The sequence below is a fragment of the Protopterus annectens genome, chromosome 1.part1 (assembly GCF_019279795.1).
Source record: "Protopterus annectens isolate FY-2018-M chromosome 1.part1, PAN1.0, whole genome shotgun sequence".
NCBI classification, from domain to species: Eukaryota; Metazoa; Chordata; order Ceratodontiformes; family Protopteridae; genus Protopterus; species Protopterus annectens.
The window spans coordinates 1,702,168,939-1,702,184,012 of record NC_056726.1 but is presented as its reverse complement, the minus strand read 5'-3'; the positions used below and the strand labels follow the sequence as shown (position 1 = coordinate 1,702,184,012).

The window sequence follows — 15,074 nt, the reverse complement described above, 5'->3', positions numbered from 1 at the left end:
TCACCTGCCTGTAAACTACAGTTTATGAATGAAGAGTTATCTTAAGACAAGAAGCAGTTTTGAGAATCCTATTTCCATTTTTAACCACCTTTCCATTGTGTGATACTACGAAAGATGTTTCCACAATTATATTCCGTTGGAGAATGCAGTACTTCAGCAGGGACACTGCTAGTTTCTTTTGCTGTAAGTTATGAGTTTTTAGACTAGTGAGATTTTTAACAAATAATGACTGAGCTTGATTGTGGGTATAATGGCATTACTAAACATTTTCTCCTGTTTTTTTTTCCCTACAGATAAATTCCACTCATGTAACCTACAGTGTTCCTATCTGGTTCAGATATAATAATACTGGCAAATTTGTCATCCTCCATAATGACCTAAAGATAGTCTACACATGCTCTTACCCACTAAGTATGAACACGAGCCTCGACATGAATCTGAATCCACTGATAAGGTATGATCTAGTCTATATTTCTGTGAATGTTTTTAAGGTGTTATTTAATTACTTATAGGTATATATTGGGGCTTCGCAAGAAGATCAGACATAAGCACTTTCCTTGTATGCATGAATATATTCTATACACTTTATATTTGGTCCATATGTTGTCTCAGGGTACAGATGTTATTTGATTACAATACTCATTTTATTAACCTATGAATTTATTCATCATCTTTGTTTACTATTTGTAACCTAAGTTTAATGAGTTAAAAATAACTGGCTGCTGTCATAGATAAACTGGAAAACAAACACTTAGGCTAAGTATTTCCTTCATGCCAAAATGGCAATGATTTATGCATCCATAAATTTGCATAAGAGCTTGGGTAGTAATGCCAGTGTAATCCTGTACCCTTACTCGGCTACATGCATGTTACACCTCATGTCATTGTTCAGCTTACTTTACAATGACTAAACACTTTGCAGATAAACAAACTCACTCAATACAACTGGCTCTTTTCACACTTTACATGGGTGTATTGTCTAGCATCCCTCCTGCAAAGTTCCAACTAATAATCAGTACTTTCTACATCTACCTAAACTTCACCACATCTTTCTTTATCTCTGTATCAGTTAACACATATACATACCACTCACATATTCCTTATCTCCTCTCTATTTTTTATTCATATCTCCCATAGTCCAACTCTCATATTTCTCCTACCCGTGAATGTAGTATTGTAACTTAATATTTTAACGTCACTGTGTATTCCAGTTTGTAATGTATTTCACAGCAAACCAACTCAAATGAACCTCAGGGGCCTAAAGAAACAAACTGCACTCCCTCCAAGTACTCCTCACATTTGTGAATACAGACACCCTTGCAGTTACTGAGACATGGTTTAAAGAGGCGGAGAGTACCTAAGCAGTGCAGGTTTCACTTGCCTTCCACACTTTTAGACCAGTAGATGCATAGATGAGGCTAACGTCGGAGGTGTCTCAATATTCATTAATAACAAGCATGCCTCTATCGTGGTCAAACAAGATGATGTGCTGGAGGTCCTCCATTTGCAGATCACCATAGACAAAATCCCATACTATATCCAAGGAAGCTATGGATCACCCTCCATGTCCCACGAAGCTCACAATGTATACTTGGAACTACTACAGACACCTGTTTTAGCCAGGTCTCTGTGAGAAGGACTATGTCAAGGGAGTAAAGGGCCAGGATAGCGTGTAGCTCTGGGATTTTGTTCAGTATGCCCCTCATGTTTATGTTGAATTCTTTTGAAATCTTCTTTTGAGATCCAGACTTGCAATGCTGAGTGCGCTTTCAGAAATTGCAGAAGTTTTAGCTTAATAAACTTTGCCCCCACCAAAGGGGGCTTTAAATAAACAATCTCCACCTTTATTTTTTTTCTTTAGAATTATCACCCTGTCTTTTATTTATCATTGTTTTAGTTTCTACTCTAGTGGGCTCTAATTTGTTTATCTTTGTCCTTGTAAAATGCTTCATGAGCAAACATTTAAATACTCAATAATAATAATAATAATAATAATAATACATTTCTAAACTGACAGAGAAGGCTTAAGCTTCTGCATACAAACCTTGCATTGCAAGTGAGTATTGATGTTAGAACAATTGAAATGTTTGTGTGTTGGATGGAGCACTCTAACTCATAGTATAAGCAACAATTATAGTGGCTATTTATGTACACCTGTATATATCAAATACAGAAATGCAGTCTATGATCAAACTAATCATCAGACTGTCATGCCATAGAACCAGACCAGTGAAAAACTGAGATTGGAAGGGGACATGCTAGACTAGCCTACTCAGACAAGTGATGCCACAGTAGGCAAGGTTTAGGGAATGGAAGACTGAAGGCAGAGGGACATTTAGCATAAGGAAACCAAGAAGTTATTGCATTGAGGTTGAAGTCAACATAGGAGCACAAATTGGGATGATGACAGGAGTGAGGAGAAAAGAAGGGCAATTGTGGAAGAGAAGAGAAGAGAAGAGAAGCGAAGAGAAGAGAAGAGAAGAGAACTGATTTGTTGCTTGGAGTCAGAGTTGGATTCTGAGTTAGCCTGGATAATCATTATTCAGCATGCTAGGCTGAAATGTCACTTAATGAAAAATGCTATTGTCAAAAAAGCTGTCCGTTGACTCATCATCTAGCAGAACTGTTTCAGGTAGAAAATAATCTCTGCAGCCCTTCTTCTATCAGAGTTATTAAAGCCTTATAAACTTTAGAATATGGAGAGATTTTTTCCATAAGGTTAACAGGAGAGATGGGAAGAGAAGAGAGGAGAGATTGTTGAAATATAGTCTACTATGACCAAAAATTAGACTGAAGGCTTAATAGGCAATAGCAGACAATGCAACATTAGTTAACTTATACATGTAAATGAACTAAAATCAAGTAAAATAATCACAGGTTGTAATACTGAATGCCATGTTGTAGGGGTTCTAGAAACCTTATAATGACATAAGATTTGCTGCCTTTACAAAGAAGTATTGAATTATAACAGTAAGACTACATACTTTAGGTTAGTCAACATGAGTTGAAACTATTTAAAAAAGAATCAAAATATAATGAGCTTATTAGATATTGTATTTTTTATTGCTATTATTTCCATTTCATATCTGGAAAGTTATGACTGGGTAGGGACATTACTATTTGATGATCCTGTGGAAAATCTCCAGTTAAAACATTTAAACAAACAAATGGTAAAGTTTAAAAATACACAACAAACAATCAAGCTAGATTAAGAATAACAGTAATTTAAAAAATTAATATTTGAAGACCGTATGCTGCATAAACATAAATGTTCAGACTTGATTATACATGTCAAGAAATTAATTACAATAATGATTTGACTGTGCTGGTTTGTCTAGTGTGTTGTAACAACACAATATTCAGCTAGTAAATTTTCAGGGCTTCACCCTTTCGCAATGATCACTTGTATCTTATTTGTTAGTGTTACACAGTTCTTCCCAGCCTCATTGTTAGAAATAACTTCTTAAGTAAATCTAATTCTTTTAAGGATAACAGTTGGGTTTTCCAACAGGATGATGCTGACCATTTAGGTCTGTTAGAAAACAACCACATTCATACAGAATAAACATAATCACCTTCTGTTAAAAAGTAATCTAGTATAAAGTCATCCATATCATGAGTTCTCCATGTGCCTGATAAAAAGATGAATTCTTCCGTCATTATTAGATACTCTGCTCTCTTCTACACAGTGTTTTAAGGCTTCAGTAGGCTTTTCAGTCCTACCAGTTTGTTGCCACAAAACAAAATAATTCACATACATTTTTTTAAAAGACAGAAAAAACTTAATCTACTGATAATTGTTTATAATCCAGGTAATCTTCAACCCGACTGATTTACTTTTTTCTATATTTGAACTTTACCTTTACTACTTAAAACTTGCTTTTTGTCTTGTGCAGTTGGAGTTGCTATAGAAGTGTGTTTAGATATTTAATTCTGTATTTAATTCTCAGTTAACACCATCAGGGGCATTATACCATACTATCATGAGAAAGCATATGGAGCTCTAGTTTTATACCTTGGTCAGCTGTTAGTGATATCTTAATATAATGTGGTCCTTTGAGATAAGCTAGTATTCTCAGTTTAATAGTATTGCAGTTCAGGCTTGGTACAATGCCACCATCAACATACAGGTTGATACCGTTTGCCTCATATGGACAGTTAATTCCTGTTCTACTTATCATATGTACTAGGGCATGCCCTGGGACATAGGAAATGCCAGTATTCAATTTTCTCACCAATGCTATGAGTCCCTTTGAGTAATATAAAAAGTTGTGCCAGTTCTGGGGTGTTTTATATTGAGAAGGTGAAAGTACATCTGTTGTGACATCTACATTTCTATATCACCACCAGAAGCTTGCTTCCATGATTTTGTTCTTTTTTTCTTTGTTAATTGTTCTAACTTGGAAGTGTACATGTACAGCGTAAGCCTGGCAAGAAAGCTCCATACATAAAATATTTTGTAAGAAACTAGCTACAATAGGACATTGTTTCCTGAAACATAGAAGTGAATCTCTAGTTACAGCTATATACAGTGAGTACTACAACAGTTAAAAAGACAAGTATGCATGTCAACAGGAGCTAAGCAAGAACAGAATGGCATAGTTACAAGTGAACTCTGCACTGGTGCTTGAGTAACTTTAGTTGAAAATTTTAATATTATGGTGAATTTCTCCTCAACGTGTTAAACTGTGTGAGTTGATGGAGTGCTTTCCTATCTTTTTGCCCTTTTGTCCATTATGTTGTAGAAGAGGAGTTGGTACATATAATTTTGGGTACATGTGGAGGGCAGAGCCCCACACAACAGGGGTGCAAACAGGCTTGCCTCACTGCAAAAATATTTTTATGTGTTTTACATGTTCTTCATTTCACTATTTATTATATTAAATTTTTATAACTGGTTCTTCAAAGGGAAGTGGGAAACTGAGTAGAACAAATAACAGGTATCAAGGCTGCTGGTTCTATTCCCGCACTAGGTAGATAAATTACTGATACTACAGTGCAGTAGAAGGAGGGAGTTGCCATACTCTTGATTGTGTTGTCCTTCAGATGAGACGTTAAACTGAGATCTTAATTATTTGACCTGGTGGTTGTTCAAGCGGATGTTAAAGATGCCATGGCACCTATTGAATAGAGTAGGGGAAGTTCCCAGATACCCTGGCCAAATTTCTCCTAGTAGTATAAATGCCATGTCGGGATTCCAATGAAAAAAGGATTTTAGCCTAGTGGGGCTAACCTGATCAACAAATGATTAAATAAATAAATAAATAACTACAATATTAACACAGTATCAGCTGCAAATTAGTCTTGGGTATATTCTTTAAGATGCATGATTTAAGCAAAAACAAGAACAGCTGTCTGGTATGTATTTTGTTACACTGAATGCAAACATGAGTTTGTGGCATTGGCATATATAATAAATGACAAATATATCAGTAAAAAAACTATTATTCTGCTTGGTAAATGCAAGGGAATTCAAATTAATAAAGCATTCGCAGTGATTTTATTTAATGAGCCCAACATTTCAATTAATTTCTGATACTAAGTGATCTCTCTGCTATAATGATGGAGTCAAACACTGAACAGTGTGGTCCTTCCTTTGCAGTCTTTTATCTTATATCATAGGAATATTGGATCATAGGAAGTTACTAGGCTAATGGTCCTAGTACCCTTACAAGGCTAGCAAGTTCTACCCTTATTTACATGAGCAGCACCTATTGCCCCTATCCTTTGCATCCTACATGTCTCACTGATTCCATGAAATGGTATTTGGATGAATAATTCCCATCTTTTACTTTTGGTGTATAAAGCACAATGGGTTTCAGTCTTAGATCTATTTATGCTGCTTGTAAGTGATGATATTAGATGGGGAGGGGTTAGCACAGTGTAGTTAATCTGATGATACACAGTCATGCCTTTCCTTTTTACATGAGCAAATAGTGAATGTTCATTCCACCGTGAATGATTTAGAGATTATACTTCATTGGTTGTCGCGGTGGTGCTGTGGTAGCATTGTCGCCTCACAGTAAGACGTTGTCCTGTTCGATTCTCAGCTAGAGCGTCTTCTGTGTGGAGACATGCGTGAATGGGCATACCTTCGTTGAAGGTTGTGCATCAGGGCTGGCAACTTGGCATGTAAAAATCTACTGCCAATCATTAGCAGACCAGAGTTCTGCTGTGGCGACCCCTAACCGGGAAAAGCCAAAGACACAACTTCATTGGTTTTCTGAAACTTAACACCACAATGACTGAGAACACAGTGGTTTATATTTCTCATCACAATTCCTTTACTCCTTTGTTGATACTTTTCATGATCCATAAAGCAAGAGATTGGAGTTTATAGCAAAACTACCAAATTTTGGTATAACTTTGGATGATCAGTCTTTAACTTGGTGATAGAGTTGCTTTCTGTTTTACTTTCCCCATTTTGTTTTCTGTTTTAAGAAATCTGCTTGGTGTGGTCTTTTTGTTCTATGCGAGAAGTAAATGTTTAAACTATCTAGGCTACACATTTCACATATTTTTCATTGGTTAAATTTTCTCTTGAGTGAAACTTAAATACGCAGTGAATTTCTGGGCTCTGGCTATTCTAAAAAGATTTCAAGACTGCATAAACTAAAGCACTGCTGGTGATTCCCTGCCAGTTTTTCCCACTCACCTGACCCTTTATTAATCTGCTTTTTAAACTTGGTGATTTTAAGCTGCCCACTCTTACTGTAAATTGAGCAAAATTCTAACACTTCCCATTTCCCATAGATCATCAGTTATCCAAGTGTGGGGATATTCATCCCAACCCAGGACCTGTTCAGCCACGAACATCCCTTTAAAGTCCACCAACAAAAAATTACTATGTATGACATTAAACATACACTGTAACTGAATCCTAGTTCAAACCTCATATTCTAGATACTGAAATAATTCTCCTAGGGTGCAATATTTTACAAACTGATGGAACACATAGAAAATGTGGCAGTGTAGCCTTAATCTACCGTAACCATTTAACAATAAATCTTACTCCTAAATCTGTCCCATCTTTTCAAAACACTGATCTAATCATAGCAAAAAATGAATAACTCCAAACAATTACACATTGTAAGTCTGTATATTATACCAGGCCAAAGCATTTCTATATTGCAAACCTTTCTTTATTGGACAACCTAAAATCTAACCAATGGAACTATCATTCTAGGTGATACTAACATTAACTGGATAGATTTGATATCTGACTCTCTCTATAAATAGCACAGATCTACATGGTTGCACACAACGTATCTCCAGCCCTACATCAATGCAAAATAGCCAACTCTGCTCAACCTTAGACTGGATCCTAGCCACAGACCCCCATAAATATTCAAACACTGGTACCCACCCTAACATCCTAAGTGATCATTCACCAGCATATACCTATAGACCATACAGTCATGATGTGAACCCCCATACTTACAAAACATCCAGAAATCTAGCTAATTTGGACCAACAAATATTCAATAATAGGTTCATAAGTTCATAGGTAGGTACTAGGCTATCTGCCCGAGGGCATTTATAAGCCTAGCCAGAGTGTGTTAGCTTTCGCCACCCCATTGATTAATTAACTGAGTCTCTGTCAAACAGAGCCAATGAAATGATCCCAGGGGTGTATTTTCTGTTATCCATCCAGTCGTCAAGGCTTCTCTTGAAGAGTGTTAGAGAGGGGCTCTGCCTAATGTGGCTAAGAATTTTGTTCCAAAGCATGGGGAGTCTCTGTGACAGGAATCTCTCCCTCCAGCATGTCCTATTTATTGTTGTGGCAAGGTTTAGCTCACTAGAGCGCGTGGCTCACTGTGACTTAGATTTCTTTAGGTGGAGCATGTCCATCAATTCTGAGTTGGACATGGCTTTGTAAGTCAGGCAGAGATCACCTCTGAGTAAGCGATATGCCACTGAGTACAGCCGGAGTTTTTTCAGTCGGGCTGCATAGGACATATGTTTGAGGCCAGTAATCCTCTTGGTGAGGTGCTTTTGTGGTCTTTCAAGCTGTTGGAAGTGTCTTGTGAGGTACATCCCAAATGGGACATTGTACTCTATGATGGGTCTGATGAGTGACGAGTAGAGGGGCACTATAACCTCTTTATTTCTAGATGTGAACCCCTTAGGAATTAGATTGGCCACATAGAAAGATTTCCTAACTATTATGGCAATATGATTGTCAAAGGAGAGATTACTATCTACCTGGGTCCCCAGATCTCCTATTACCTCTTCTGTATTAAGGGGGCTGCCACCTATGTGGTAATTCGTGGGTGTTTTTTTTTTCCAAGACGGGATTACTACGCATTTTTTGGCATTTAGCTTGTGGCCATGACTTTGAAACCAGGTGTCTGTCTCAGTAAGGCCTTTTTGGAGGATGTCCGTGTCAGCCAGAGAGTCAGTTATGGCTCCCAGTTTGCAGTCATCAGCAAACTTGGTTAGCCATAGTCCTCCTGTGTTTACCTGTACTTCTGAGAAATATATGCCGAACAGTAGGGGTCCCAGAACCGAGCCTTGCAGGACACCACTTGTGACTGGTTTAGAGTCAGACCTGGAGCCCGCTATTCTTACCATGAGAGTTCTGTCTGTAAGTCAGTTGGCAACCCATCTTGTGACGTAGGGGTTTATGTTCAGGCTGGTGAATTTTTCTATAATACCCGAGTGAGTAATGGTGTTGAACGCCTTGGCGAGATGAAGGTAGGCTGTGTGAACCACTTTTCCCTCATCTATGGTCTTGGTAACCGTCTCCAAGAAGTCAACCAGGTTTAATAGGCATGATCTGCCCTTAACAAAGCCGAACTGGGTCAAGTCAAGTGTTTAGAGGTTCCCAATGTCTTTGTTAATGGGTTCCATGATGATGCGCTCCATAGCCTTGCAGACCAGGCTAGTCAGGCTTATGGGGCAATAGTTACCAGTGTCAGTTGTGGCCCCTCCTTTGTGGAGCAGAATAACCATTGCTGTGTGCCATTCTATGGGCACATAGTCTGTGGAGAGGGTGAGGTTGAACAGTGTGTTTAGGTGGGGGAATAGTTTGTTCTGTAGTTCGTGCAAGACACAGTCTGGGACACCTTTGATGCTGTGTTTTTGGCTTTTGAAAGGGCTGTTTTCACCTGTAATTCTGTGATTTCCAGGACACTACACTTTTCTGTGACACTACACTTTTCCGGTATTGTTGTGGGCCCTTCTGAAGGTGAGAGGGAGGTGAAGTTTGCACTGAATCTATCTGCCAGTATGTTGGCAATATCAGTAGGTTCAGTATATTTTGTGCTATTTTGCACTATCTCAGAACATATCTGCGAGTTGCCACTTAGATTCTTGACATAGCTAAAGAAGGCTTTGTAGTTATCTTTCGAATCCTTGGCTATTTTTCTTTTGAAGTTAGCCTTGGATGATTTTATGAGGGACCTTAGTTTCTTACTGATACTGATCAGGGATGTCTTTCCTTTTTGGGATTTGCTTTTTTTCTGAACTAGTTTCCTCCTTTTGTTGTATAACCTGTTTATGGCAGGGTCCACCAGACTGGTTTCATTCTCTTAGGGGAGAGGGTCTTGGTTTTACTAGGGATGGCACGATCCATGCATCCTTGTAGGTGCTCATAGATTGCAATTGAAATGGATTCTGCATCTTGGGCAGTGTTATCCTTTAGCGTGGGGGCTGTGAAACTTACCACCTCTGCCTTAAGTAAGGTGAAGTTTGCTTTAGAAAAGTTTTTCACTGTGGTTTCCTTTGTTGGGGGTGGGGGTGGGGTGTGGACATCCAGGGTGATTAGTTTATGGTATGATCTAACCAGTGATGGGTTGACCTCCAGTACGGAGCACCTGTCGCCCATGTTGGTGATGACCAGGTCCAATATGTTGTGACCTCTGGTAGGGGAGTTTACCAGCTGATCCAGGGCATTTGAGTTGATAAATTCCAGGAAGTGCTGAGCCTGTTAGTTTGTACTCAAGTAGTTTTCCCAGTTAATGGTAGGGTAATTGAAATCTCTCAAGATCAGGGTGTTTGGTAGGACCTTCGTGTTTTCCACTGTCTCCAGAAAGGGGGAGTGGTGGTCCTGGGTCATGGAGGGTGATCTGTTGTAGGCCACAATTTGCATTGCAGATTTGCCCGATGTTAGTTGCGCATGGATGATCTCAGAGGTATCATGTTGCGCCACTAACCTGGAGGTGTGGGTATCCTTGATGAATATGGATACACCCTCTCCTTTTGTGTTTCGGTCCGTGTTCCGTGGCCAAAATGTGTGGTATGAGTTGTAGCCCAGTAGTGCTGGAGTGCTCTCTGGAGCCATGAACCAGGTTTCAGTTACTGCACAGTTGTCGAAGTTATCCATACTTAGGAGTGCTTCGAGCGCATGCATTTTGAGATTTAAACTCCTGGCGTTGAGTAGCATAACCCTCATTTTTTTACTTGTGCTGTTTACAGAGGTGGGTTTGAATTTTGAGCCTTGCCTAAAAATGGCACTTTGGGGGCAGCAAGAGCCTTGGCAAGTATTCAAAATCCAAGGGGTGACAGGTGCAAGCCGTCTCTTGTGAAGCAACGTGGCTTGTCGAGCATGTCATCCCAGGCTGACAGACACTGGATCCCCTTTGAATGACACCAAAAGCTTAGCCAATTTTTGAAATTGATAATTTTTTCTTTATACTGAGGTATCATTCTTGGTGAGGGCAGGATGCTACTCAGGGTCAGGGTCATACCCGCCTGGGCTACATGATCAGAGAGCTCTTCCATGTCTCTTTTCATGTAGTCTAGGGAGGTACGGCTCAGGTCATTCACACCAACATGAGCAATGACAGAGTCATATTTGTACTTGTTCTGGAGTGACCTGAGTGCTTGTTGTCATTTCCACAGGTACAGGCCAACACGGAAGGACTGTGGCTGTGCAAGTTTGCAGATGACTGCAAACTGGGTGCCATATATTCACTCTCCAGCCGACACAAGCATCCTCCAAAAGGGCCTCATAGAAACAGACAACTGGTGCCAGAGCCATGGCCTCAAGCTAAATGCCAAAAAGTGTATAGTCATCCCCTTTGGCAAAAACAAAGTGCCCACAAATTACCACATAGGTGGTAATCCATTAAGTACAGAAGAAGTAATTAGGGACCTGGGGACCCAGGTTGATAGCAATCTCTCATTCGCCAACCACGTGGCCAAAGTGGTTAGAAAAACATTTTATATAGCCCATCTAATCATGAAGGGATTCACTTCTAGATCAGGGGAGGTCATCGTGCCTCTTTACTCATCCCTCATCAGGCCCATAATTGAGTACAATGCCCCTTTTGGGATGTACCTTACCAGACACCTGCAGCAACTGGAAAGACCCCAAAAGAACCTCACCAAGAGGATCAAAGGGCTCAAACAGATGCCATATGCTGCCCAGTTAAAGAAACTCCAGCTCTACTCAGTGGCATACCACCTGTTTAGAGGCGATCTGTGCCTGACGTATAAAGCCATGTCCAACTCGGAATTAATGGACATGCTGCACCTCAGAAAATCCAAATCCCATCTAGCTATGTGCTCGAGAGAATTGAACCTCAGCACTGAAATAAATAGGACATGCTGGATGGACAGATTCATAACCCAGAGGCTCCCTTCACTCTGGAATAAAATCCCAGTCCAGGTTAGGCAGAGTCCCTCATTGACTCTCTTCAAGAGGAATCTTGATGAGTGGATGGGAGATCATAGGTTTACCCCGGGTATCACTTCTGTGTCACTGTTAGACAGAGGCACAGTATACTAACCTCGAAAAAGGGCATAGCAAAATAAATTTAAAATGGGTGGCGAAAGCCAAACACATTCTGTCTAGGCTTATAAATGCCCTAGGGCAGATAGCCTAGTATGAACCTATGAACCTATGAACCTATGCCTTTCCTTCTTACATGAGTAAATAGTAAATGTTCATTCCACCATGAATGATTTAGAGATTATACTTAATTGGTTGTTGCGGTGGTGCTGTGGTAGCGTTGTTGCCTCACAGTAAGACGTTGTCCTGTTCGATTCTCAGCTAGAGCATCTTCTGTGTGGAGACATGCGTGAATGGGTATACCTTCGTTGAAGGTTGTGGATCAGGGCTGGCAACTTGGCACGTAAAAATCTACTGCCAATCATTAGCAGACCAGAGTTCCGCTGTGGCGACCCCTAACTGGGAAAAGCCGAAGACACAACTTCATTGGTTTTCTGAAACTTAACACCACAATGACTAAGACCACAGTGGTTTATATTTCTCATCACAATTCCTTGACTCCTTTGTTGATACTTTTCATGATCCGTAAAGCAAGAGATTGGAGTTTATAGCAAAAGTACCAAATTTTGGTGTAACTTTAGATGATCAGTCTTTGACTTGCTGATAGAGTTGATTTCTGTTTTACTTTCCACATTTTGTTTTCTGTTTTAAGAAATCTGCTTGGTGTGGTCTTTTTGTTCTATGTGAGAAGTAAATGTTTAAACTATCTAGGCTGCACATTTCACGTGTTTTTCATTGGTTAAATTGTCTCTTGAGTGAAACTTAAATACACAGTGAATTTCTGGGCTCTGGCTATTCTAGAAAGATTTCAAGACTGCATAAACTAAAGCACCTCTGGTGATTCCCTGCCAGTTTTTCCCACTCACTTGACCCTTTATTAATCTGCTTTTTAACCTTGGTGATTTTAAGCTGCCCACCCCTACTGTAAATTGAGCAAAATTCTAACACGTCCCATTTCTCATAGATCATCAATTATCCAAGTGTGGGGATATTCATCCCAGCCCAGGACCTGTTCAGCCACAAGCATCCCTTTAAAGTCCACCAACAAAAAATTACTATGTATGACATTAAACATACACTGTAACTGAATCCTAGTTCAAACCTCATATTCTAGATACTGAAATAATTCTCCTAGGGTGCAATATTTTACAAACTGATGGAGCACATAGAAAATGTGGCAGTGTAGCCTTAATCTACCGTAACTATTTAACAATAAATCTTACTCCTAAATCTGTCCCATCTTTTCAAAACACTGATCTAATCATAGCAAAAAATTAATAACTCCAAACAATTACACATTGTAAGTCTATGTATTATACCAGGCCAAAGCATTCCTATATTGGAAAACTTTCTTTATTGGACAACCTAAAATCTAACCAATGGAACTAACATTCTAGATGATACTAACATTAACTGGATAGATCTGATATCTGACTCTCTCTATATATAGTACGGATCTACATGGTTGCACACAATGTATCTCCAGCCCTACATCAATGCAAAATAGCCAACGCTGCTCAACCTTAGACTGGATCCTAGTCACAGACCCCCATAAATATTCAAACACTGGTACCCTCCCTAACATCTTAAGTGATCATTCACCAGCATATACCTATAGACCATACAGTCATGATGTGAAACCCCATACTTACAAAACATCCAGAAATCTAGCTAATTTGGACCAACAAATATTCAATAATAGGTTCATAGGTTCATAGGTAGGTACTAGGCTATCTGCCCAAGGGCATTTATAAGCCTAGTCAGAGTGTGTCGGCTTTCGCCACCCCATTGATTAATTAACTGTGCCTCTGTCAAGCAGAACCAATGAAGTGATCCCAGGAGTGTATTTTCTGTTACCCATCCACTCGTCAAGGCTCGTCTTGAAGAATGTTAGTGAGGGGCTCTGCCTAATGTAGTTAAGAATTTTGTTCCAAAGCATGGGGAGTCTCTGTGACAGGAATCTATCCCTCTAGCATGTTCTGTTTATTGTCGTGGCAAGGTTTAGCTCACTAGAGCGCGTGGCTCACAGTGACTTAGATTTCTTTAGGTGGAGCATGTCCATCAATTCTGAGTTGTACATAGCTTTGTAAGTCAGGCAGAGATCACCTCTGAGTAAGCGATATGCCACTGAGTACAGCCGGAGTTTTTTCAGTCGGGCTGCATAGGACATATGTTTGAGGCCAGTAATCCTCTTGGTGAGGTGCTTTTGTGGTCTTTCAAGCTGTTAGAAGTGTCTTGTGAGGTACATCCCAAATGGGGAATTGTACTCTATGATGGGTCTGATGAGTGATGAGTAGAGGGGCACTATAACCTCTTTATTTCTAGATGCGAACCCCTTAGTAATTAGATAGGTCACATAGAAAGATTTCCTAACTACTATGGCAATATGATTGTCAAAGGAGAGATTACTATCTACCTGGGTCCCCAGATCTCTTATTACCTCTTCTGTATTAAGGGAGCTGCCGCCTATGTAGTAATTCATGGGTGTTTTGTTTTTCCCAAATGGGATGACTATGCATTTTTTGGCATTTAGCTTGTGGCCATGACTTTGACACCAGGTGTCTGTCTCAGTAAGGCCTTTTTGGAGGATGTCCATGTCAGCCAGAGAGTCAATTATGGCTCCCAGTTTGCAGTCATCAGCAAACTTGGTTAGCCATAGTCCTCCTGTGTTTGCATGTACTTCTGAGAAATATATGCTGAACAGTAGGAGTCCCAGAACCGAGCCTTGTGGGACACCACTTGTGACTGGTTTAGATTCAGACCTGGAGCCTGCTATTCTTACCGTGAGAGTTCTGTCTGTAAGCCAGTTGGCAACCCATCTTGTGACGTAGGGGTTTATGTTCAGGCTGGTGAGTTTATCTATAATACCCGAGTGAGTAATGGTGTCAAACGCCTTGGCAAGATCAAGGTAGGCTGTGTGAACCACCTTTCCCTCGTCTATGGTCTTGGTAACTGTCTCCAAGAAGTCAACCAGGTTTAATAGGCATGATCTGCCCTTAACAAAGCTGAACTGTGTCAAGTCAAGTGTTTCGAGGTTCCCAGTGTCTTTGTTAATGAGTTCCATGATGATACGCTCCATAGCCTTGCAGACCAGGCTAGTCAGGCTTATGGGGCGATAGTTACCAGGGTCAGTTGTGGCCCCTCCTTTGTGAAGTGGAATAACCATTGCTGTGCGCCATTCTATGGGCACATAGTCTGTGGAGAGGCTGAGGTTGAACAGTGTGTTTAGGTGGGGGGATAGTTTGTTCTGTAGTTCATGCAACACACAGCCTGGGACACCATTGATGCTGTGTTTTTGGCTTTTGAAAGGGCTGTTTTCACCTGTGCTTCTATGATT

The 15,074-nt window shown here is 40.0% G+C and overlaps 1 protein-coding gene across 1 annotated transcript in view; it reads left to right on the top strand.

Annotated features, from left to right (window-relative positions):
• Positions 1–15,074, top strand: part of LOC122816631 (uromodulin-like) — a 340,244-nt gene that overhangs the window by 204,999 nt on the left and 120,171 nt on the right. Inside the window, exon 4 of the mRNA XM_044089553.1 lies at positions 294–454. Within this exon, the coding sequence (XP_043945488.1) occupies positions 294–454 (161 nt within the window). The remainder of the gene's footprint in view (positions 1–293; positions 455–15,074) is intronic.